The following is a 27440-nucleotide window of genomic DNA, read 5'->3' on the forward strand; positions in this document are numbered from 1 at the left end:
GACCAAAACTTTTGTCAGACGCTTTAAAGCTCCGCCAAAAATAAATAAACTTTACTTATTTTTTAATGTCTGATTTTTTAATATGTTATCAACATAACTATTACAAAATTATATTTAATCAGTCAGACAAATTGGAATGACCAAAAATCCACTAAACACAAAAAATATTCAGCCGTGAGTACGAACGCGAGAGCACTATATGAGCAAGCGTGTCAGAGGGAAGAATGTAAATATTCCAAAAAGTACTTACTGCTTTCGATAAAATATTTCTGCATCTCTTTTCAAATAAAATGAATTTCAACATTAAGGTAATAATTAATAATTATTAAAATTAAAATAATTTATTGCATATATTCGGTAAATTATTTTTTAGCATAGAACCTCCACCTTTTTGTTTTAGGATGAAAAAGAAAATAGTGTGACAGGCTTAGTGCTTGACAAAGTGGTAAAGTCACGTATCGATAAAAATACAATAATTATAATATCTATCTTTTTCTTCCCTAATATTTACGCAATTATGCACATAAATTTAAACAATATTTTTTAAGGTTTCCATTTTTTTAGATTTTTGTTCTCTTCTAGATTGCGTAAAAAATAGATGCGATCTTTAAACAGACTGGACTCCTAATAGGCTAATAGTGACTATTTGTAGCTATCATTTTGAGAGAAAATATGTCAACATAATTTAAAACTCATGCTGCCATATTATCTATAGAAATTTAAAAATAGTCTCTTTTTAACTATACGGTATAACTATTTATAACTATATACGGTATGTACAAATATATTTATTGAAAGGGCTACAAACTGAAACAATCGATATTTATTTAATGTGAATTGACATTACTTTTAACTTTTTTCTATACTACGTATCTTTGTTATTCAAAATCTGTGGATGTGTCACGCGCTACTATCGATCCCCCTCAATACCCTTAGGATACTCGTAAACACGCTTGCTTGTGCGCGTGAGCCATTTCGGACGTTTTGTATGAAGTTTCCTTACTGTATGTATCTGAATATTGTGTTACTATGGACGTCTCACTCGCTCTGAAACGCATGCATAATGCTCTCGCGTTCGTACTCACGGCCGAATAATTTTTAGATAGATATTATAATTATTGTATTTTTATCGATACGTGACTTTACCACTTTGTCAAGCACTAAGCCTGTCACACTATTTTCTTTTTCATCCTAAAACAAAAAGGTGGAGGCTCTATGCTAAAAAATAATTTACCGAATATATGCAATAAATTATTTTAATTTTAATAATTATTAATTATTACCTTAATGTTGAAATTCATTTTATTTGAAAAGAGATGCAGAAATATTTTATCGAAAGCAGTAAGTACTTTTTGGAATATTTACATTCTTCCCTCTGACACGCATGCTCATATAGTGCTCTCGCGTTCGTACTCACGGCTGAATATTTTTTGTGTTTAGTGGATTTTTGGTCATTCCAATTTGTCTGACTGATTAAATATAATTTTGTAATACTTATGTTGATAACATATTAAAAAATCAGACATTAAAAAATAAGTAAAGTTTATTTATTTTTGGTGGAGCTTTAAAGCGTCTGACTAAAGTTTTGGTCCATGAAAAGTGTCTGATACTTGCGATACCATTTGAGAATGATATTCTATAAAATATATCTAAAAATCAGCCATCTAAATTTAAGTAAAGTAACTCTTATTTTTAGTCACCTTTCTCACCTGGTACCTGCCCAGGTGTCACTGGGCAAACTTCACAAACCCGCAGGTATACAAAGTACATGAGACACTACTGAGAACTTAAAGTTTCATCTTTTAGAAAATAAGTTATGTCTTATCGCTCTGGGATCTTACTCTATAATTACTAATTACCAACTTACGTTTTGTTGGCTGTCAAGATACTGATACTGAAATGCTTACCTATGTTTTCTGTGATATTGATTATGGTAGCAAGTCCTTAGAAAGTTAAATAAAATTGAGAGAAATGAAAATAGTGAAGATTATTTGAGAAAAGTAATCTACTACGGATTGTTTTTTTTTTTTTCTTTATATATAATTCAATATTCAGTGTTCGCCTGAGGTAAAAATTCTTTAAAAAAAAAAGACAAACAAAAATGTTAACTTCCTTCATAGATAATAACAGTGAGTTAGGGACTTATTAGAGCATACCTAATACATTTTCTGATAGTAGATAGTATCGTAGATATGCTCATTTCATGAAATGATTGAGCATTTCGTGAAATGGTCGCATTTCATGATGTGGCCAATACAGTTTGGTCAGATCGTTAAATCGTCAATGTTTTACGATTTTGTGATCCACATTTGGCCAGATCGTATAAAATATAGGGAGTCGATAAAATATTTAAAAAATTCAGAATATTTAAAGAATTTGTTTATTGTCATTCAAGTTAGTGCCGCGGCAGCGGCCGGCGAGTGCCGGAAGCGAATCGTTTTTTGTCTACGGATTTTTGTAACAAGAAACAGGTAAGGTTAGGTTAGACTTTGATAAACAACGCCAGAACCGAATCGCTTTTTAGAAAAGAAAAAAATTATACTTAATAATATAGTAGGATATATAAATATAGTTATAGGATTTGAGACGCATTTTCTTCAATATAAATTATCCGCAGTTTCCATAGTACTCGAACCTCTTCGTCGTTAATTCTTTGCTATGACTTTCTTCATATTGTAATTAAACGAATCATGAAGTTTTTAACTGCGTATAATAAAATTTTCGCCAGGGGCTGCCATCTTATCGCATAAACACAGCACTTGCAGCGCCTCTACCAATAATTAATGTAACTATTTTACGATATGATCAAATAATTTTGATCATTTCATGAAAAAACCGCGCGTTTCGTTGGCCATATCGAGAACCGATTTCTTCTCATTGATCTGCTCAAACCTCATCATGATGTGGCCAATAGACAATCAACCATTTCATGAAATGCGACCATTTCGTGAAATGATCGATCATTTCATGAAATGAGCAAATCACGAGCAAATCTACGATATGGCCACGACATAGGTACCTACCTATAGTATACAGTACGGTGGAACAAATGGTGGTACGCATACTGTATTTCCTTAGAAGATTCAAAGTAAGTTATACCATTATACCTAACAAACAAACATTTAAGGACCTATAAGATATGTGTACTTACTAGTACTACTTATAAGAAAAACGTCTATTACCTACTGAGATTAGAAACTGAAGATTTTCTTTGAGAGAATGTCTAAAATGCATTGAGTTACTATGTACCTACTATAGTCGAGCCAATTCAACACTTAAGCAACATTTGACGTCTATCAATTTTATCTTCGGAGAGAGGTAATCTTGTGGGTAATCTTCTGTGAATGTTGCCTATTAAAATGGCTCTACTATATAGACGTGTACGTAGCTAATAAGTAATACCTCAATGCTAAAAATATCATAATATTGTGTGATCCGAACCAACCTCAGAACCAGCACTCGTTTTTTTTAGCTTGAATAAGTCTTCACCTTTTTCCCATTTCATGGAAATCGGAAACTGTGTCTGAAACAGTCTGAGGATATTTCATTTGTGGCATAAAAAAATTGTTTCAGATGATATCTTATTCTCTATAGTCAAAATTATTGAAATATCTGAGACATCATAGAAACTTCGATAATCTCACAAAGTTTTTCTACTTTGTAATAGGGAATATGCATGAAACTCGAATTAGTCTCAAATATTTCATTTCAATATTTCAATAAACTTTATATATTTATGTGGTCAGGTGGGGTAAGAGGGTTACTAGGGGAAGAGGGCCTGGTGAGTGGTGAACCGAAGCGTTTCATACTATTGACTATGTACTTTCCGTCGATAAAACAGTGAAGGCGAATTAGTTTGAGCCGTAGACAGAGAAACTAATAGACAAAGGTACTCTGTAACCGCGACTGAGACAAAGATAGTTTGTCAATGTATAAGTTGAATGTTGCCATGAGTATCCGAGCTCCCGGATGTTTTGGAAAGGGTAAATATTTTTAGGAGCAATTAAATAAAACCAGTTACGAGATTTTTCTTTTGTCTTTATAATCAATTTAGTAGATACAAAAAAATATAAGCAGATTGATTATTGATGACGAAACAATGTTAATTTCGTGTACACATTTCTTACTTTTTCATTGGCTTGTTCATATTTTACAATATTTCAATATTTTGTGAGAACCCAATCTTTTCTCCCACTTCGATCCATTAATTACGTAGGTCTGGATCATCTGGAAACAAATCGATAAACATAGGTTAATAATAATTAATGCTCGCAGTTAGTTCAGGTTCTCTAAAATTATAAGTGTAATTTTATGTCAATCACAATTATTACTATGAGAAATAATAAATTAAAATATGTTTTCGATGCTGGGTTATTATGGGTTATTACTGGGTTATTATGGGATTTCATATTCATTTACTTTCGAGTTTCGCCATATTGTCAAATCAATATTTTTTTATTGATGATCGGGGTATTATTTTTCCCGACACTGGCAACACTTACTTGTTGATGTTTATAGGTTATTGAATGTAAAAATCGATATTACGCTAATAGTTTCCTTGTTTTAACGCGACTTGTTGTTACTTTAGGCTAAAGTATAAATAATCATCACTGAGAAACTATAAATAAGGACAATAAAGTCGTACTTACGCGTGAAAAGACACACCCGCAATTTTCTTCTCACTATCGCTTATACATGCAATAACACGACAACGCACCATTCTATTTACTTCGATGTCTATATTAAGATAATTTCACCGTCTTTTCAATGTACTCGTATCGATTTTTTACTAAATAATATCCAAAATTCGAACACCAAGCACGATGAAGGCACGAACTGTCAAAGTTTGTTTCGCAACTCAAGTTGCGGATCTTGAAAAATAGGTTACACACTAAGGGACAAAAAATTGGGTATTTGTGTCTTTGTCTTATGCATTTGTTATGGTATTTTCGCTCTCTTTCTTGTGTAAGTGAGAAAGGTATCGTCATTGGGTCTATTAGTTACTCTGTCTACGCTAATAGACAAAGGTACTCTGTAACCGCGACTGAGACAAAGATAGTTTGTCAATGTATAAGTTGAATGTTGCCACAGTATCCGAGCTCCCGGATGTTTTGGAAAGGGTAAATATTTTTAGGAGCAATTAAATAAAACCAGTTATGAGATTTTTCTTTTGTCTTTATAATCAATTTAGTAGATACAAAAAATATAAGCAGATTAATTATTGATGACGAAACACATTTCTTACTTTTTCATTGGCTTGTTCATATTTTACAATATTTTGTGAGAATCCAATCTTTTCTACCACTTCGATCCATTAATTACGTAGGTCTGGATCATCTGGAAACAAATCGATAAACATAGGTTAATAATAATTAATGCTCGCAGGTAGTTCAGGTTCTCTAAAATTATAAGTGTAATTTTATGTCAATCACAATTATTACTATGAGAAATAATAAATTAAAATATGTTTTCGATGCCGAAGTCTTCCCGAAACACTGGGTTATTATGGGATTTCATATTCATTTACTTTCGAGTTTCGCCATATTGTCAAATCAATATTTTTTTATTGGTGATCGGGGTATTATTTTTCCCGACACTGGCAACACTTACTTGTTGATGTTTATAGGTTATTGAATGTAAAAATCGATATTACGCTAATATTTTCCTTGTTTTAACGCGACTTGTTGTTACTTTAGGCTAAAGTATAAATAATCATCACTGAGAAACTATAAATAAGGACAATAAAGTCGTACTTACGCGTGAAAAGACACACCGGCAATTTTCTTCTCACTATCGCTTATACATGCAATAACACGACAACGCACCATTCTATTTACTTCGATGTCTATATTAAGATAATTTCACCGTCTTTTCAATGTACTCGTATCGATTTTTTACTAAATAATATCCAAAATTCGAACACCAAGCACGATGAAGGCACGAACTGTCAAAGTTTGTTTCGCAACTCAAGTTGCGGATCTTGAAAAACAGGTTACACACTAAGGGACAAAAAATTGGGTATTTGTGTCTTTGTCTTATGCATTTGTTATGGTATTTTCGCTCTCTTTCTTGTGTAAGTGAGAAAGGTATCGTCATTGGGTCTATGAGCGTAGCGATTTTGAGTAAAGGAGAGCAACGAGAAGCGATACGAAAAGTCATTCACCTTAAAAACAACTGTGGCGTTGACAAACTAATATCTATCTCTTTCCATCTTGTGCAGTTGCCGTAATGTCTCTTCTTCTTCTTCTTCTTCTTTTTTGTTTATGGCCTTCCCGATCCCATTATGGACGGATTCTGCCAGTGTCAAGTGTCATGTGCGCCCAAATCAAAATTGATCGTTTAATTCAATGATCGGATTTAGGGTAGCAACTTGATACTCTGTGCTGAGGAAAAATCACGGAAGAGATTGAGCAGTTCAAATGAGGAATCATTCTTACCTGGATAACCAAACAGGACATATACAAAAGCAAAGCATTAAAATTTAAGATTATTGAGGTGGATAAATTTGGATAAAACATTAACAAATGAGGAGGGAACCAAGCACAATAAACATTTAAAATTAGTGGGACGGGGAACATCAGGGGGAAGGAGATCTAAAAGCGAGGAATTTCGTTTAGGGCACTCAAAAAATATATGATCATTGTTACCTTCGGCTAAGCCACACTCGCATAAGGCGTTATCACGAACATGAATTTTTGCTAGGTGCACTGGGGTGGAAGCATGGCCTAGTCGAAGACGGCAAATGGTTGATACTGTAGATTTATTAATATTGATAAATTTGAAAAACCACGGCTTGCAGGGAACCGTGGGCTGTATATCTCTAAAGTATTTAGCTTTGTTTGAGCTATTCCACAGAGAGTTCCACATACTTTCCAGGCGGGACTTAGCAAGGGGAAGGAGATCGTATGAATAGTTTAAATAATGTTCTAGGGTATCACTAGACATAGCTGCTTTTGCTAGGGAGTCGGCTTTCTCATTACCAGTGATATTTGAATGGCTTGGAATATAAACTAATAAAACGCTGAGGTTTTTTTCATAGCAGTTAAAAAGGCAAGATCTTATTTGAAGAATAACTGGAAAATTTGATTTAGAACGGAATGGGTTCGAAGATATTGATTGAAGGCAACTAAGAGAATCGGTAAAGATGATAGATTTTTTAAGATTATGAGAGTAGATGAAGTTAATAGCTTCTAAAATAGCTGTTGCCTCGCCAGTGAAGACAGAAGAAAGGGGAGGACATTTATATTGCAGTATTGTTTTAGAGTTTGAATGCCACACAGCTACTCCAACTGGTAGCCAATTTGATGATTTAGAGGCATCAGTATAGAAGTAATTATAATCGTGCCAACGAGATGAAATGAGCCTATTGAAAGAGATATTTGCGTCAGGGGAATTTTTAATTATACCACAACTAAAAATGATGGAAGGCTTAAAAACTAGAGCATTGTAATTTGTTAAATATAAAGGGTGGTTATTAAGTTGAAAAGAAGGATCTGGAAGGCGATAAAACTTAATAAGGCTTTTAAGGATACAGGGGAAATCAGATGGCGAACGTAGAGTATTAGAGGTGAGAGAATGTAATAGATTCTGTAGCTTGTTAAGGAGGTTGATGAGTGATGCGTACTGCGTTATTTTAAAAAAGTATTTATCGGCTAGATACTGTCGGCGAAGAAACAGAGGTGGATCCACAGATTCTACTTGGAGAGCGTTAACTGGAGACGATTTCATCGCACCAAGTATGAGGCGTAAACATTTATATTGGATCCTATCTAGTTTTACCAATGCAGATTTATTACAAGGCTCAAAAATAAAAGATGCATAATCTAGGTGGCTCCGGATTATTGCATTATAAACGAGTTTCTGGCAATATGGATGGGAACCCCACCACACACCAGCGAGAGAGCGTAGCACATTAATATTTTTTTCGTACTTTTGTGCAATGTAGTCAATGTGTGCAATACCACTTAATTTTTGATCTAACATAACACCTAAAAATTTGACCTTACTTACCACAGGAATTACAGAACTGTCAAGAATCACCACAGGGGGAGAAAATGAACGTTTTTTGGTGAATACTACAATATTACTTTTAACTGGTGATAGAGACAGACCATGGTCATTCATCCAGACTTCTAAATTGGATACTGCACTATTAAGGCGCTCAGCGGCACCATCCATATTGCCAGATGAAGCATATAATGCAATATCGTCAGCATACTGTAAGATATCGCAAAAAGGAGTAACAATTTTTTCTAAATCATTCGTGTAAATTGAATAAAGGATTGGGCTCAAAACTGATCCTTGGGGAAGGCCCTTAAATGTAACTCTACTTGAAGAAGAGCCGCGCACATGAATATATCTGGTCGTTAAAAGATTCATGATAAAACGTATCATCCTCGCAGGGATACTCATCTGAGACAGCTTATGTCTGAGTACCGGAAGATGGACGTTATCATACGCGGATACAATATCAAGGAACACACCCACCAGGAATCCTTTTTGCTGAAATGCCAAGCGTATGTCAGTGGTAAGGATATTGAGGCTATCTAAAACACTCATGCCTTTCCTAAACCCAAATTGAGAGCGAGCAAGGAGATTATTTCTCTCAACGTACCACTCCAGTCGGTTTTTTATTAAATGTTCCATAACTTTGGCTAATGTGGAAGAAAGTGCAATAGGTCTATAAGAATTAGGATCAATCGGGTCTTTACCAGGTTTTAAAATGGGGATGATGAGTTGGGTTTTCCAGGAATCAGGGGTAGAACCGGTTTCATAAAATAAATTAATCAAATTGAGAAAATATGACTTTGCTGAACTATTAGATCTACTTAAAAATGAATAGGGAATGCCATCTAGCCCTGGGGACGAATCCTTTAGGCCTTCAAGCACGGTATCCAGCTCTTGGCTAGAAAACTGGCTATCTATTCCATTAACATTATTATTGCATATAAAATCAAACGGTGGTCGGAGAATAAGATCCGCAGAAGGGACAAAAGGAGGGGCTAATTTATTTATAAAATCATTGAGCCAAAGATCAGGATTATTGGAAGATGGGTTGACATAGGAAAGGGAACCACGGAATCTACGAATATTTTTCCAGACAATGGATGGAGGTGTAGTAGGTGATAAACTCTCGCAGAATCGTATCCAACCTCGTTTCTTTTTTTTGGAAAGAAATCGTTTCGCATGAGCAGCATTTCGTTTGTACATAATAAAATTTTCGAAACTCATATTAGAATTGTACCTGTCTTCGGCAACCTTTCGCTCAGTAATCACCTCAGAACATTCATGATCCCACCAGGGAGGGGATATTTTTCTGGGAGAGGATGAGGGGGTTCGCTTTACAGGCAGGGTTTCAGAAGCAGCAGAGTGGAGACAGGAAACAAAGGAGTTATATGAGAGCATACAATTCTGTCGAAGAATTTCTGGTAGATTAGCTATTTTAGAATCAAGATTGAGTGCAAAAGAGTCCCAATCAGCGCTTTCTAATTTATATTTAAGTAAGGGAGGAAAAGAGGAGGAGGGGATATGAACAGAACGGGAACAGGAAAGGAGAATTGGGAAATGATCACTACCATACGTAGAGGGAAGGGTGTGGCAAGAAAGGGAGGAGGCTAGTATAGATGAACAAATACTCAAGTCGACTACAGTTTTAGGATTTTGCATGGGGGGAACTCTTCTAGTAGGGGCACAATCATTGATTATACATAAATTTAGATCATCAAAGAGGTCCACTAAAAGTCGTCCAAAGGTATCACACATATAAGATCCCCATGAAGTATGGTGGCCATTGAAGTCTCCCATAACTATCACGGGAGGGGGGAGAGAGGAAATAATTAACGATAGGTCAGGGATGATACTGGAATGAGGATGAGGTATATAAACAGATAAAAAGGAGATATCAAAGACTCGCACTGCGACGGCGTTGAAATACCGCCCGTGCGACGGAAGAGGAATCTGGGTGAATGGGAACGATCGGTTTACAAGTAGAGCACTTCCAGCATAACCGTCATCCCTGTCATCACGCAAACAAGAAAATCCCGGAACCCAATAATGAGAACCAGGAATTAACCATGTCTCCGCGATGGCAGCCACAACAGGTTTATGCAAGGCAATTAACTCTATCAGATCATGTTTTTTGCGACGAATACTCTGTGCATTCCACTGGAGGAACACTAGATCCATGGTTTGACAGTATGGAAGAAAAGCGGGAGAATCTTAAGGCAACGTTGGACGGTAATTTTTCGGGGTATTCATTTATTAAACTTTCAATAAATGATAGACACATATCTAAAAGTTTTTCATTGCGCGAAGGCGCCGAGGATGAGGAGGTATTATTATTAATTAAAGCGCACCCATTGGGGAGGGAAGATGGAACGTCGCGAACAATGGCGTTATGAGCGCTTGTATTATAAGTGGTTCCCAAAGTAGCCCTGGGGCGGGGAGGTCTCATTACAGTTTTTTTGTAAGAAACCGTGGGGATAGGTTGGCTTGATAATGTGAGGTGAGATTCAGGGGTTACTGAGTGGATGGTGGATGGATGGGTCTTAACGTTTTCCGCAAATGTTTTGCGCGAAGATGGAATCAATTTAGATGCCTCTTCAAATGAGACACCTTCAGTCGCCATCAATAATTTAATCGCTTTTTGACGACCCTGCTCTGGGCAGCTTTTATCAGTTGCGAAGTGGTTACCAGAGCAGTAGAGGCAGGACGCCTCTACTTCTTTTTTGGGACAGCTATCACCTGAATGCATTTGAGTGCACCGATAACAGCGTTCTTTGGAACGACACTGCTCACGAACGTGGCCGAACCGACAGCACTTAAAACACTGGATTGTCGGAAATTGATAAACCTCAACCGGCATGGCAGTGTATAGACAGTATATTTTATTGGGCATAGTTTGCCCCTGAAAGGTAAGGACTACAGATTGGGACGGTGTCCAAGATGTCACTCCATCAATTTTCTGCTTTTTATTTAAACGCCTCGCCTTTAAAACCTTACCACGTCCTCCTGGAAAGTCTATGTAACTTACAAATTCCTCCATTGACCATTCAGTAGGGACTCCCTTGACGATGCCCATACGGGTTATATGGAACAAGGGAATAGTGGCTTGAAATTTCGCTTCCTTTAAACTTGAAAAATTAAGAAAATTATTTGCATCTGCTGCTGAAGTAAATTGTACCGATATTTTATTACGGCCTATAGGTCTAACACCATCTTTAGTTATATTCTGGACACGGTGTTTATACAAGAACGAACCGAATTTAATGGGTCTTATACTTAGGCCAGCCGAAGGGTCTTCCTCAGTACGAGATACATATACTATGTATGGTCCACTCTCTTCGCCAGTGTAAGATGGGGGATTCAAAAGAATTGGGTCAATATAGGTAGTTTGGGAGGCTGGGATAGTATAGTCGTGATCAGGGATATGGCGTTTCGAGGGTAAAATGTCAGAGTCTTTAGAGGAGTGATCGGAACGGAGCCTTTTGTGGCCCGTAGACTCTGCTTCCATCATCTCACTCTGTAAATCCGGTGGTTTATTAAGATCCGGAGGGTCAGGACCCATATTGCAAAAGGAAAATTAGTTTTCTATTGCTTACCCAAACAGCACAAACACAACAAAAAGTTTGGTATCACTAGAAAAATAATAGGATAATAAAAAACAAAAACAATCTCTGAGACACGTGTTTTCTCCGACACAACAAAGCAGCGAAAAAACCCGTAATGTCTCGTTCTCCCGGTTGTTCACATGACAAGTCAAGTCGGGTTCGCCAACATTCGACCGGCCATTTAAAAAAAAATTATTCTGTTTGTAACGCGCTCGTGGTGATACAAATTATTTGTTAAAGTTTTGTTATTGTTTGTTGTTTATTTAATTATTGTTATTGTTATTAATTTGTTAAAATTATTATTGTTATTAATAAAAAATTGTTTTCTTGTTTCCATAAGCAACATAATATCATCACGCTTGTATTCCATAAGGGGCAGGCAGAGGTATTACACACTCACATTTCGACTGATTTGTTTCAAATCCCTATGTAACAGGGGGCAAGTGTGTTGCCATACACAGATTCAGAAAATTATTATTATTCGCGTTATTTAATTTACATATCTACATTATACAATAATTCAAATTATGATAAAATTTATAAAATAGACTATCCTTTTTTGTATTATTACAATTTGCCGGATATTTAATAAAAATATATTTAAATCCAACTTTAAAAAGGTTACGCACCCCTGCTATTCCGAATGACCTTGACTGTGGTTTGTTTACATTTGGTATCGCTTCTCCTTGGACGTGCTTTAGATGTCGCTACGAAGCACAGACGTCACAAAAAATGTAAACAAATTTGACAGTTGCGATAACGCCCTATAGTACTTGCTCACAAGTTGGCGCTTTTTTTTGCGAACCCGAACCCATATTTTAGTGATAAAAGTGCTAGAAATATTTTAAATACTGATACACGGAGAAAAAAGTAAGTATTTCTTTTATTAATCATTTTAGTTAAGAAACAACTAATCACCTATGTGAGTTTCTTTCGCTTGAAAATCCTAACCTCCAAAAACAATAGCTGGGGTAAGAGGCTCGCTATTGACGGTGAAAGAGGAATATACGTTTCTCTTCCTCCGTGTGAGGAGTGACCAACATTTTGATTAATTTTTAATTAACTACCTAAGTATTATATGTGGATAAAATGAAAAAAACTGACTGACTGTTCTGTACCTAACTACTACAATTTTAATTTTTTTTTTTGGTTTTTGAAACAATATTATTATTATTATCACAAACAAATAGGTAAACGTTTAAATATTTTCTTTTTATAATATTAATATCCCTAATATTCTAGACTAATAAAATTTCATGTGATTTGTCTCTTTCTCTTTAAAGTTTAATTATTATTGTAATAAGAAGGTAATAAGTATTGACTTCTTGTTGTTTGACTGTTACAGGAATTTATGATAAAACATGCCGCGAAACTATATAAGAAAATCTAATAGATGCAGATATGATAATGATAAATTAAATGAGGCTGTCAATGCAGTAAAAAATGGAACAATATCTGCATACGCTGCATCAAAACTTTATAATATACCAAGAACAACAATTGTTAACCGTGTAAATGATCGCAAAGGTTTAAAGTCCAAAACTTTAGGCAGGTGTACTGCATTGCCGACGGATGTGGAAGAAACGCTTGCGAAAAATCTCCACGTAATGGAAAGATCAGGGTTTGGGTTAACGCGCAAGGAAGTGATTGAATTGGTTACCCAATACGTGGTTGAGAATAAAATTAAAACTCCGTTTAAAGATGGGATACCTGGAGAGGACTGGTTTCTTGGTTTTAAGAAAAGACACGGACTTTCCATTAAAAAACCCCAAGCCGATGAACATGCGCGTAAAACTTCCTTGGTCATGATTCATACAGTTACTTTGATTAATAATTAGAGAAAACTATTGATGGACTTATTAGAAGATGATGTTATTTAGTTGAAAAAATAATGGATAAGTACAAAGAAAATAAAGTGGGTTGTATTTGAACTCATTATACTCATAGGTGTTTCTCCAGATGGGGACTACATAGAGGAAAATTCAGACATTTGTGCTCTATTCTGCTTGCACACAAGGATTTTGCTATTAAAAAATGGAAATATAATAGAAGTAGAAAACAATATCTGATTGACAAATACATTTGTACATGTAGGTACATGTACAGATTTTTGGTGTAATGCTATTTTTCTTTTTTTATAACTATATTAGGAGCCTGGGTCATTAAATGTATATGTAGCAAATAATGGTGGAAAATAAACAATTATTTTATAAAACAACATTTAAATTTTGTTTTATTTTATTTAAATACATCCTGCATATTAATTAAACCACTATCTCTATTACATCATCATTCACCTATGATGGGTTATGGGTATTCGCTGTGGCATGGCGGTGCGAAGTATTAGGTGGGGGTAACATAATCTATTGCAGCGCTCATGGTGGTCAAAAGTAGAAATAATGTAAGGTCTGTCATCAGATGTATCTGTCAATTGCAAAATGATTCTACATAAATACATTTTAATTTCATTATTTAATCGCATTAGTCCGCTAATATACATTACCAATGAAACCATTTACCACTTTGATGATAAACACAATTACATTTAACACTAGTGACTACTCGTGCTCTATTCACGTTTAAAACCGTTTTGTAAGGTGGCAACGTAATAGATGTTTGCCTTATGATGAGAGCGTGAATTATCGAACTCTGCCCTTCTTTTGTTCTTAATTCTTCTACATTTCGGACATAGACCAGGCAATACCAACAACTTTCCTTTAATTTCAGTTTTTGGTTGGGATTTGATATTGTGAGTAACACTCACAAACCCGGTCTTCAAAACAATACTCATTTCGATCTGAAAACGATATTTAATTTATTACAAGCGATACAGGTACATTTAAATGTATTTACTGTTATATAATGAAACCATTACAGTAACTTTTTCTTATTGTTTTACTGTAAAACTACAACTATAAATGAAGTAAGCAAACCCTGACACAATCAAAATTAAATACACTGTTTGGAATTACCTCATTTGATTTAAATGACCAAAATAATTTCAACACCTTTTTTCCACCCAAATCGTGGTATCACAACAATTTATTAGTCGAAAATATTTGTTATTTTTTCATTTCGATATTTTTTCACCACTATACGGCCTAAACGTCAATGTGACAGAGCTCACAAAGTTGTGGACGCTAGTTGGCGCTGTAATCGTGCACAGTCCCAATAATAAAAAATAATAATATGTAATAATGTAATAATGTATTCTTTGTTATTTCACACGTATTTCGAATTCCTGGTATTCATTTTCACCAAACTTCGTTCATTAAGAATTAATTGGCACAAATATTAAAAGGAAATAATAATAATAATAATAAGGGCGTAGGGATGTGACGACCCCATCGCCCACGGTTGGGATATCTATTGTTTACGTGATAATAGATATTCCACCCGTGCAATCAGTCAACCCGCAGGACACCTTGTGGCGGGGTGTCGGGGAGTAGCGACCCCGCGGGAACCGAGTGCTCCCGGGGGAGGCCCCTGTCTTCATCTCCGGCTTGCCTTCACCGGCCGCGGCCGGTCGGAGTGAAGCCTGACGAGGACAGGACCCCCACCTCTGGCTTGCCTTAACCGGCCGGCCAGAGTGGAGTCGCGAGAGCTTTTAGCTCGAAGGGTGGATGCGAAGCGTAAGTGGCGAGTGGGCACGTGATGCTGGACCCTCAGGGAGCGCGTGATCGGAGTTTAAACTCCAGGGACGCCTCTCCACCCTTAGCTGCTCACAATATGTTGCCCCCTTGTCGCACTATTGCAGCGACTTGTTTCGGGGGCCCATACAGTGAGAGGGCGAGTACCACCTGCCAACATATTTTTACTTTCTTTTAGTAGAAAGGCAGGTGCCATAGTTTCCCATAGTCCCCAGTACCAGTCCATTTAGCATCCCAATTCCCAATCCATAGCCCAATTATAAAATTTCCATACCCTGCAATAGTCCTACATCGGCCGCGGACTGCCTAGGGCTGTATTTCTATAGTGCAGTCATGGGCAGGCTGCGGCTGGTGTCCCACAACACATTAAAAGTCTCGAAAGGGCCTCTGCGTGTTGGATCCGTGTCCCCACGTAAGCCTTCCAAAGATCCGGGTACCGTCCTTCTGGTGGTACCCGAGTATTATGGAGAAGAGAAACATAATAATATAATATTAACACTTTTCTACATATTATTATATTGTATTTTAAAGGTATTTTAGTATTTTCTTGAATTGCCTTGTTACTATACAATGTTATCTTCTCACTAGTTCTCACTACATATTATACTATAGCTAGGTACTGAGTTGTGTACTGCGAACTAGGTACTTTACAAGTGTACCCCTGTGTTTTATAAGTTAACTTGAGTTGACGACAAACCGGTATCTAATTCTACATTATGTTGTGTTGTTCAGATGCAAGAGGCTCAGCCATGTAGTTAACTGTGTCTTCTTCAACCTAAAAAAAAAATGATAGAAACTAGAAGGAAACTAGAATATTGGAATTATTCAAAAACAGAATTTTTAAAAAGCAGTTCTTCTTTGAATTGTCGATTTGAGTGAGGTTTTTTAAAACAATATACTTCTAATTACTTTTTGGCTGCAAAATTTAAATGTTGTAAATCACTAATAATCACTCCGCTAGGAGTACTAGTGTTCTGTGTTGTAAATTAACGGATAAAAAAAATCATCATATTCCCTATGGGCGTATTCAGAAAGAAAGCTTGAAACTTATAAGCGCTTATCGGCGCTTGTCATGTTCATAATATATTTTCCTGCGCGGGTTACCAGCGCTGACAAGCGCCGATAAGCGCTTATATGCGCTTATAAGTTTCAAGCTTTCTTTCTGAATACGCCCTATTGCATCATTACTTGTACCTCTTTTTTATATACTCTGTGTTAAAAAAAAATCGCCAATGTGACATTTGACAGATGTCTTGGATTGTACAGTGTACTTATGTCATTTAATCACAAGTCAAAACACTGATATTCAATCATCAATGTACATTGTACTCTGTGATTGTTTCTTTCAATAATTTTTTATTTTAAATAAACATACTATTTTATTTATTCAATAACTCGAACAAAATGCGCTCAAAAGTATGTCGCTTATGTTGTGAAAATGAAGGAACGATCCATATTTTTGACGATAACGAACAATTGAAAACGAGCACTAAAATAATGTATTGCTGTAATAAATCTAAAGTTAATATTGAAGAGGATGATACTCTCCCCAAAGTAATTTGTTCTACTTGTCATATTCAACTATGCAAATCGTATGACTTTATACTGCAATGCGAATCGGCAGATGAAAAACTGCGCTCGTTAGAGCTAACGATACACGCCGATGACATCAAAATGATTGAGGATGAGGATTCAAATATTTCATATGAATACAAAAGTGAGCATACAAGTGACCATGAAAGGATTAACTCCCCCTTATTAGAAAATAGGGAAACATCTGTTGTGAGCGAAAAGATACTCTATTCTGTGAAACGAATTAGGAAGAAATCCCGAAAAAAAGTAAACACTTATCGAGGACCAGTTCATTGCCCGACTTGTGACAAGTCATGTATAAATAATTCTGCATTATTGGCACACATGAGAGCACATTCTGATAGGCGTGCCTTTCAATGCTCCCTTTGCGATAAGAAATATAAAGATCCAGCAGGATTAAAACGACATACAGAAACTAATCACACCAAATGTAGAACTCGTAATTTTATTTGTGAAAATTGTGGGAAGCGATTCTTCACAAAAAAGTGTTTACAAACTCACACACGCATACATACAGGCGAAACTCCATATGCATGTAAATTATGTCCCGCCCAATTCTCACAGTTAGGGTCATTAACTCGACACAAAAGAACACACACAGGAGAAAGACCTTACAAATGCAGTTTATGTCAAAAGAATTTCTGTACCAAATCTGAATTAACCGTACATACCAAGGTGCACAGTGGAGAAAAGAATTACACTTGTGTAGTTTGCAATATGAAATTCAAGCATAAGTTTAATTTAAAGACACATAGTATACGACAACATGAGAGTAAAATCACAGAGTATGTTTGTGATCTGTGCAAGAAAGTGTTCTTTCAAAAGAACAATTTAGTTGTCCACATCAAACGCAAGCATTCTGCTCAATCAGGATTTTGTAATATATGCTCCGAGCATGCATCCAATATAGAAATGCACATGTGGAAGCATAATGATTACAGAGGATTAAAATGTGAATATTGTTCTAGTTCCTTCTTTGATAAGAAAGGCTTAGTTTTGCACATAACTTACAAGCACAAAGACTACAAATATAAATGTGCAGAAGATGGCTGTGAAGCAATATTCCCTGTGAAACAAATGCTTGACTATCACATGGCAAAATTTCATTCCATAGAAAAGCCATTCCCTTGTGATTTGTGTTCTAGAGCATTTTATAGAAAAAGTGACTATGTAAGACATAAATTAGGTACACATAAAAACAAATATAAATGATTAGGTAACATTTAAGTCTTTTATTTTAGAAAATTTGTTAATGCAATTTATGGACGAATTTTAAATATTATGACCCAAGTTATCGCATATTCATGAATATGTATAAGCCAATGTCAAGTTTGTTTATTTAGTGCAAACTTACAGTTTTTGTATAATTACATAGCACATAGGTTAGCAAGGTTAACACGCGGGTGACGCCGCAGGTAACAGCTAGTACATTTTAATATGAAATTATTTAATATATTTTCAATTTTGATTACTAGCAGCTATCTATGTACACAGTTAGCGGCAAAGTGATAATTTGTATGAATACATCTTAAATTTATGCCAAATTGATTGCTAAAACCTTGATTTTTCTTAGTTTATTCAAAAGAAATAATTCTTTTGACTAGAATTTTACAAACACATTTGTGGACAATTTAAACATTGTTTTGTAGCGCTTTAGAAGTTTATATATTTTTGTGTTTATTTAATCCAAATCTAATTAAAATGGGTTTCCCTCTAAAAATATGTGAACGCAGTTTTGTGTCAACAAACAATTACGTCAAAATGCTCAACTCAAATGACATTGGCATTTGACGTAAATAAATCAATAACAAAAAACTTGATGCTTGTAAAATAAAACTTTAATTTTGGTTTAAAGCGGGAAATAAAATAGGTACAATATAATAGTCGCCTTGATGGCAAAGAAAATTGTTTTTGCGGATGCTTGACGTACCCACCCGTTTGCAGTACAAAACAATGGAAAATATTTGCAGAATTTGTCTTGAGAAACCCGGCGTAACATCTCTTTTTACAAATGAATCAAATGAAATACGTTATTGTGACAAAGTTACTCGTTTAGTAAATATATTGATATCAGAAGAAGATGGTCTACCGACGAAGTTATGTGAGGAGTGTACAATCGATCTTAACTCGTCGTATCAATTTGTTCTAAAATGTGAGGCTTCGGACAAAGCCTTACGCTGCGTTAGCCCGATTGATTTGTTCTCTTCCATAGAATTAAAAATAGAAAAAGAAGAAGTTAACCTTTGTGATACAAAGTTAGATGACATTCTGGATGAGGGACATTGCACAGAACATGATTTTGATTTCAAACCATTGCTAGAACCTACGACTGATATAAGTAATACAGAGAACGATGCAACAGAACTGTCAAAAAGTGAACAGAAAGCGGTAAGAAAAACTCGTAAAAAACAGAGCAACGGTGGTCCAGCTCAATGTGTAGTCTGTGGTCTTATGACGAAAAGTCAGTCAGCTCTAGAAATACACATGCGTGTACACACAAAAGAGAAACCATTCGCCTGTGACCACTGCGACGCGAAATTCCCCTCCAAAGGGAATCTCAAACGCCACATTGATGTTTATCATTCTGTGAGAGAACGTAAATTCACTTGTGAAAAATGTGGCAATAGCTTCTTTAGTAAAAATGATATAATAACGCACATACGAGTTCACACAAATGAGACGCCATTTGCTTGCATGTACTGTCCGAAACGGTTCAAGCAATTGACTTCAAGGAACCGCCACCAAACCACTCACACAGGTTTGAAACCCTACGCTTGTCCAATTTGCAACAAGAAATTCGCGCACCGCAATCTCGTCGTCAAACACCAGAGTGTCCACAGTGATGAGAGGAAATTCACATGTCATCTGTGTAATAAATCCTTGAAAACAAAATCGAGTTTGCGAGTTCATATGAGCCTTCATAAAAACGAGAAAAGGAATGTTTGCAGTTTTTGCGGCATGACATTCTCCATGAAAGGCAACCTGCAGACGCACATAAGAAGAGTGCATTCAGAGAAATCAGGCCAGTGCACTATATGTTTGAAAACATTCTCCAATTTAGAGGTGCACTTACGGAAGCATACTGGGGAAAGGCCTTACACATGCCCCACTTGCAACATGTCCTTTGCTGTAAAGGGAGCATTGAAGTACCATATGTTCTTCAAACATGAAAACACAGATAAATTTAAATGTTCAATAGGCGATTGTATGAAAACCTTCCCAACGGCTCCTAGATTAGAATTCCATTTATTAAAACAGCATTCAAAACATACCCCTTATGTGTGTCAGCATTGTTCCAAAGGTTTCTACCGAACCAGTGATTTATCAAGACATTTGAAAAACAGTCATATGGATGTTAATATGAAGTCATCGTTAAAAACTATCTCAAACACAGTATTCACAATAGCACAAACATAGGCGAGTTAAGACTGATTATTTATTAAGTTTAAATGAATTTTCTGTAGAAATATAATATATTACAAATATAATTTATATTATTTTTCATTACACATCTAAAACTAAGATTTACCAACAGATATAAAATCAATCTTATTTCCATTCTTAGCAAAAATATTCTGTACTAGATTTCCGCCCGCGGCTTCGCCCGCGTTTGTAAAGTAAAACCCGCATAGTTCCCGTTCCCGTGGGATTTCCGGGATAAAAACTATCCTATGTGTTAATCCAAGTTACCCTCTATATGTGTGCTAAATTTCATTGTAATCGGTTCAGTAGTTTTTACGTGAAAGAGAAACAAACATCCATACATCCATACTTACAAACTTTCGTCTTTATAATACCTATATACTAGATTTCCGCCCGCGAATTCGCCCGCGTTTGCAAAGGAAAACCCGCATATTTCTCATTCCCGTGGGATTTCCGGGATAAAAACTATCTTATGTGTTAATCCAAGTTGCCCTCTATATGTGTGCTAAACTACATAATAGCAATTTTTACGAATTATTATTTCTGATAATTTTTCAGTACAATGTTAAATTAATAAATCGGCAAAATAGTACTAGATCCCGTCACAGGATTACATCGTTCGTAGTTTTTTTGATGAAAAAAAATTTTTATATATACTTAATATATCACATGCTTGCGGCCAATTTTTTACTGGAAATCTAGTTGATATTTATATTCTCCTAATAAATATACATAAAATTTTGGTTTCATCAAAAAAACTATGAACGAATAATCCTGCAGTGGGATCTTAGACTAATTATTATGGGTATCGATTGGGTATCGAAAATATTGACATTTTAAGCTATATTATCTATCATTCACAATTAAATTTTTATATTACTTACATAAGTAGTTACAACATTAATAAATTTGAAAAAAAGAAATGAAACAACGAAATCTTGCTCGAAATTATAATTATTTAACGTGGCTTCTTTTTATGTGATGTATCCTGATCCCTTGAATATATCCTTTTCCGGTCACAAGTTAAATTAAAAGGGTCCGGACCACAGGGAGTCCCTTCCAAAATCAGTAGCGCGGAAATCCGTGTTTAAATTTCAAAACTGTCGGTAAAACTAGGTTTATTTTTGTCGGTAAATTCAGCTCTGTGCATCGTATAAATTCTCGTGGCATTCGTAAAGCGATATGTTTATTGTAGTTTGTAAATTATTTTCATCTGTTTTTAAAAATAAAAAGAAGTTAACCCTAGATCACTACCCTTCGTCGATTCGACGACGCGTCACCAAAAAAATCGCTATAACTTTTACGCGCGCGACCGTATGGTTTTCTGACTTCAGCTAATCTCAGCCAACCCGTTGCGCTTGCGATGGACGGTAGTGCTTTGTACGTGGAAGGTCCACACGCGCTGTTCCAGCAACCATGGCTCGTCACATCGACGAAGGTTAGTATTAACGTAACTTTTCGTACTATTTAGTTAAGTTAAAATTACGTTATTTTATCTTTTATAATGGTGCCTATTATTTTATTTTTTAGATACGATTCATACGTTATTTTTAGAAGTTGAAAGCGATGAGGAAAATTCATCTGCGAGAGAGCCTGAAGACCACATTGAGGCTGAAGAGGCATGAAACGGAGGGTGATGATGAAGTTTCTACTGTCAATAAAGAGCAATTTCCAGATCAAGATTATGAGGCAAGTAGTAATACATCTCCCCACGTTCTATTGAAGATGAGACACCTAGCACTACAACTGACCCTAGCGATTTGATTATAAGACCATCGCGTACCATTCTTCGTGGTAAAGACAAACACATATTATGGTCATCACAACAGTCAAGGTCACAAAGCAGAAGACCTTCAAAGAACATAGATATATAGTACGTGGGCCTGTACGCTTTTTTCAAGATATTTTAGATCCTCAATGTTTTTCAAGTATAATTACTGGTGACATTACTGATACTCTGCGGAACTCAATCACATAAATTTTAAACATGCCAGGAAGAAACAATGTGAGAGTTATAAATGAGACTGAGCAAAGTAATGCTGCTAATGTACCTCCATAACAAAATAAAATAAACATATATGTTATATGTCCCTCCGTATAGCAAAGGTAGACCAAAAATAGGTGCACTAGGTGCAAAAAATCGTTGTGTGGGGAACACAAACTTGATGTGTGTCACAAATGTTTTAGATCCTAAGCTATTATCAAAATTATATTTTTAATTAATTTTCCAGACATTATTTTTGTAATTAATAGTTTATTTCGAGCAATTTAGAGGTATATATTATATGTACGGAATTTTTCAAAAAAATTAAGAATGTTCATAAAGCGTGTAAACTGTGATCTCATTTTGATGACTATTTGAATTAAAACTATGTTAAAATAAATATTTTAATATTTTTATATGTAGATTAATACATTATGCTTAAAATAAAACATAACTACAAATATTTTTTTTTAATTAAACCCTTAAATCCCCTCCAATAAACAGCGTAGTCGAAACGACGAAGGTTAGTATTAAACGTCGAAAAATAAGGTTAGTGTTCTAGGGTTAAGCTAATCAGAAAGTAAGTAGGTACACAGGTAAGTACCTAAAGTCTCGCCTAAAGTTGTTTATGTTACATAATATACATAGGTACCTATAGCCCTTTTATTTAAGGGTATAGCATTATTTTAGATCGGAAACTTTATATTTTATTTATTTATTTATTTATTTATTTATAAAATGGAATAAATAACTCAATCTAATGTAGATCTAGACTTAATTTAAAACTTAACTCCCTTTCGTAAAATTTTAATGGTTTATTAAATTTTAACAAAGATATTGCCTGCACTTCATATTTGAAATCAGGAAGTAAACAAACTATTTCTTGCTCCTTAGTCCTTACAAAGAATATTATTGAGCCATCACAGCGACACGTGAGTATAAAATATAAATCTGCTCTTGACAGTTCCAAGCTTTATAAATCCCGCGAGTAATATTTGTACACCTTTCTCTTTTCCACAGGTAAGTAATCCTCTCACTCGCGCTAATTAGACGGCTGACGGTGATACGCGCACGGCACACGCCGCAGAGGCGGCAGAGGACGTTAGCCCGCACGACGTGACAGACGCGTTCGTTTGTAAGCAGCAATCTACTTAAAATCGTGGCAGGTGTCGGTACCGTCATGTGTGTGTAAAGTGAAGTTTTGTGCCAATTCAGTTTCCTGTTTTCGGATTGTTACATTCAAATATGGGTGAAGTGAGTATCTCTTGTGGTCTTGTTGGAATGTGCTCGCTGCTCTAGATGGTGGTCAGTAGATCCTTTGATCGCGAGTTCGTAGGTCGATGGCTCGGGATACAGTTTACACGACGCGTAGTCTCGTTTCTGCTATAATTACGTGCTGAATAAAGTTTTGGAATGTACACCGGGGTCCAAAGAGAGCTTTTACGAGGTCACTTCCACGGTCTGGCGTCGTTCCGCCGAGATTAAAGTACTGTTATACATCTGATAAGCCCCTCGATATATTATCTTCGATATTGTTCATTTTTATTGGAATCGAACGTTCTTGCAATAACAAATGAGTGGGTATTGTCTTATCTGAATGTATTAACTAATATGCTATCGACCTAATCAATTTATCACATAGGTATACGCACTTGAAACTTATATTGTTATATGCTCTATATCCACAATGAACAAACTATATTAATCTTTCTTATATCTTAGTGTATATGTTTGATAAAAACAACAGTAAACTGTAAGACTTCTTAAGAACGTAAGAAAGCGAGTGGATGTGAACTTAGCACATTCTTAAGTATGACCTCTATAATTTACCGGAACTTTAAGTAGTTGTAAGCGCTTTTCTTTACATAATATTATATACCTACTCACATGCCTGAATTTCATATTGATGTATTGTAGTTACGTTTTAAAACATTGAAGGCAAAATACAAGCTGTGTAATCACAAATACCTACATCTGTTCTCAGACAAACTTAATTTTATTAATCACTATGAATCACTATATGAATCATAAATTAAATACAGTTTAAGAAGTTTATTACCATATTCAATAGGTACATAATAATTAAATTTTCGCTGTAAGAATACCTAGCCTACCTAACTGCATAATATTGAATACTAACTAAAAACTACATAGGTACCTATATTTAATATTTATCTTATAGGTACTTACTTGTAGCACAGTATAAATATATTTTCATATATATAGACTGTGCTTGTAGTGTGCAGAGTGAATACGAAATACATTGACTTCATAAAAATGATCACGTTTTTACAAATCTGTGTCACATTGTAAGGTCAGAGCCGACCAGTAGGTATCGAGACACACGCGCAATAAAATATAGCATATACGGCAATATTGCACAATTAAGATAGCACAGTCACGTTTGTCATGTAAATACTTTTGTGGTGCGAGTTAAAATATGTCTTTCATTTTTCCAGTCGTTGCTGAAAGAGGATCCCCTCTCCAGGATCCAGAGAGAAATCATTGAAGTCACGGAGAGGGAAAGGGAGTTCAAGGAGGGCCATTTCAGAATAAATAGGCTCCTGTCAGAGTCCACCATTGATGTAAACAAACAAAACGGCCACGTCAATGGCAATGGCATCGATAAACCTGGGAAAACTTTAAATAGAGCTGTGTCCACTTCACATCTACTAGGGCCTATAGCACCGTCACCTCCTACTACGCCCGCGCTCCTGAATACAAACGGCTACACGCGTAGATTTACGCCTCAAAATGGGACAAAAGGCTTGATGCAAAGGTTTATCGCAAGTAAGGGTAAAATGCCAGCTACCTCGCCTGGCGCTCCAACATCCCCTACCGCGCTTGTAACTACGCCCTTTCCACCGGCGCCGATCGTTCCAATCGTGCCCGCCGTCGCACCTGCGGCTATAACCCGCACGCCTGAGGGCAAACCAGTGAGAAAAGGTTACGTTCCAGTCGAAGAAAAAATACAAAAGGAGCTCCAAGAGATGAAAAATAGGGAACACGAATTAAAGAAAATGAGAAAGAAACAAAAGCCGTTCGATTTAGAGCTCAGTGATAATGAAACGACTTCGGAATCAGAGGATGAAGAAATCCCGATGCCGGGAAAATTGAAAGCGACAAAATCGATAGGCGAATTATACGAGGCATTGAATGAAGATCTAAGGTCGCCATCTCCGAGAAATAGTTCCGGGCACGACTCTCTCGGTAGCTTGAAGCCGGCGAAATCGTTGGCGGAGCTGTGCGAGTTGAGTCCAGGACAAGAGTTCTTAGCTCCGAGCTCGACGCGCCTGATAGCCCAATGGGAATCCATGATTCAACAAAAGCAAGAAGCGGGCGCGGCCTAAATCGCCGGGATGTACGGTTAAAGCGTGTGATGCCAAAACTGCATCGTAAATAAAAATCGGTGGACTGGAAACGTGTGGTGGGTGAGCTCGCATGCAAAGCGCGTCATGTGGACAGTGTAACGGACGCCAGTTGGCATTTCGTGATCGTTAAACTCCAACATCCTAACGGTCTGTGCCCGAGTGAAACAGTTCGATTTCTCATTTTTTCGGCCAATCGATTGTGAAGCAATTAATTTTCTCCGCGAACAATGCAAATGATGGTTATCCGTAACGTCTATTAATATGCTGGAAAGCCGATACGCGCGGCATATGGTGTGAGATAGTTTCATCCCATTGTTTAGTATTTCTAGTGTATTCAAGAGGTTTTTAAGAAGCTTTCCCGGCGCAATGCGTCTTAGCGTTAGCAAGTGAAGAGAAGCCTCAATCGTCGTGGGAAATTGGGAAATGTAAGAATAGCTGTGACCTTGATACGCTCGCTTTGTATAATAAAAACTATTTCAAAAGTTTTTGAAACAAATTTCTACCCCTTTAATATTTCCATGTATATGTCTATCAATTCCGTTTCGCCACAAATCACGCTTTATAATTTTGATGTAGTTTATTGAATACGTTGTAGGTAAATCATTTGCTTTCTTTCATCTTTTATCACATGTCTTCAATAAGCGATGGCAGTCCAATGTTGCCTGATTGCACTCAGATGCGTGATTGTTATGCATAATTCATTATTCAATTGCGACATACTTTCACGTTTCATGTATGACCTTCTCTAAGACTAATCTTATTTTGAACTCTTATATGTTCACTCTTATTTCCAACTATTTTATTCTTATACACACTAATGATATTTGTTTCAAAAACACATTTTTCTAAAAGATGATGCAAAGTACTTAAAGTTTCCTATTTATAAAATTCTATATACTTAGATATAAGCGCGTGTTCTAGGCCTCGCTAATAAAAAAAAATTCTTAGCCAATGAATTTACTTGTAAATTAGTGTATTAATACGAAAAAACGTTGATCGTTGAAATAGAGTGCCTTATTTTATGTAGCGTGTAGCACAAGTTTTAATACTTTTTTATCAATGACAATTTATGTTCTATTATAAATCGTTCATTCGTCGATGGCAACTCTATCTTTTGTATATTGTATATTTATGAATTATTAATATAACTAATAATATTTTATCAGTGATACAGTCACTAAATGTTATTGAAATGATTATTATAATATCGAATTAATGTAAAAAACAAACAGATTGATAAAAATAAACGTGACGGTCGTTTAATCAAGTCAGTATCTTATCAATGCCAGATACAGTTCGAGAAATAGGTAATTATTGTTGAAGTATATTAAAATTCTATAAATTAAAATACAAGATTGCATATATTTTTTAAGAAATTTGAATGGATTCTATATAATTGTATAAATAAATGAAGTAATCCTTATCGATATTGTAAATCTCTGAAAACGTTGTATTGCGTTAAGAGGGAAAGTAGATCAAAATTAAATGCAATGGCGCTGTTACAACGAAGCGCTAGTTTATGTACAATTATGTTGACAATAAGATAAATAATACGTTTTCGAAAGATTTGTAGACGAGTATTTATTTTACCATTTATATTAGTTACATAATTCATCAAAATATTAAATATAAAAGCTTTACGAATTGTGCTTCAGTTCTAAAAACAATCATTAAACTATCTAGAACTATAATAAAGTTGTTATTCCTTTTTAATGTTATTCTAATACAGCTAAATACTCGTCTATAAATGTCTTGAACCAAATAAAAAACCGACTGTATCGCTAAGTCTACAGTCAGCTGGCTAACATAA

General features: G+C 35.6%; 3 protein-coding genes and 3 long non-coding RNA genes across 6 annotated transcripts; 5 read left to right on the plus strand and 1 right to left on the minus strand.

The window, feature by feature from the left end:
• Positions 1 to 12146: 12146 nt before the first annotated feature.
• LOC123697167 lies at positions 12147 to 13829 on the plus strand. The gene is made up of 2 exons (XR_006752198.1): positions 12147 to 12479; positions 12955 to 13829. It is a non-coding gene; the product is annotated as an uncharacterized LOC123697167 (long non-coding RNA).
• Positions 13830 to 14768, minus strand: LOC123697166. The gene is made up of 2 exons (XR_006752197.1): positions 14582 to 14768; positions 13830 to 14406 (listed from the first exon to the last, which is right to left on the minus strand). It is a non-coding gene; the product is annotated as an uncharacterized LOC123697166 (long non-coding RNA).
• Positions 14769 to 16547: 1779 nt separating this feature from the next.
• LOC123697150 (zinc finger protein 501-like) lies at positions 16548 to 18074 on the plus strand. The gene has a single exon (XM_045643574.1). The coding sequence runs from the start codon at positions 16664 to 16666 to the stop codon at positions 18062 to 18064; it is 1401 nt and encodes a 466-aa protein (XP_045499530.1). The 5' UTR covers positions 16548 to 16663; the 3' UTR covers positions 18065 to 18074.
• A 459-nt stretch (positions 18075 to 18533) lies between these two features.
• Positions 18534 to 20338, plus strand: LOC123697148 (gastrula zinc finger protein XlCGF57.1-like). Its single transcript, XM_045643572.1, has one exon. It carries the CDS (start codon positions 18770 to 18772, stop codon positions 20267 to 20269), a length of 1500 nt encoding a protein of 499 aa, XP_045499528.1. The 5' UTR covers positions 18534 to 18769; the 3' UTR covers positions 20270 to 20338.
• A 1178-nt stretch (positions 20339 to 21516) lies between these two features.
• On the plus strand, positions 21517 to 22720 carry LOC123697169. Its single transcript, XR_006752199.1, has 2 exons — positions 21517 to 21713; positions 21806 to 22720. It is a non-coding gene; the product is annotated as an uncharacterized LOC123697169 (long non-coding RNA).
• Positions 22721 to 23323: 603 nt separating this feature from the next.
• LOC123697151 lies at positions 23324 to 27178 on the plus strand. The gene is made up of 2 exons (XM_045643575.1): positions 23324 to 23513; positions 24719 to 27178. Exons 1-2 carry the CDS (start codon positions 23505 to 23507, stop codon positions 25607 to 25609), a joined length of 900 nt encoding a protein of 299 aa, XP_045499531.1. The 5' UTR covers positions 23324 to 23504; the 3' UTR covers positions 25610 to 27178.
• Positions 27179 to 27440: the final 262 nt, after the last annotated feature.

The sequence above is a fragment of the Colias croceus genome, chromosome 14 (genome assembly GCF_905220415.1).
Source record: "Colias croceus chromosome 14, ilColCroc2.1".
In the NCBI taxonomy this organism is placed as follows: Eukaryota; Metazoa; Arthropoda; class Insecta; order Lepidoptera; family Pieridae; genus Colias; species Colias croceus.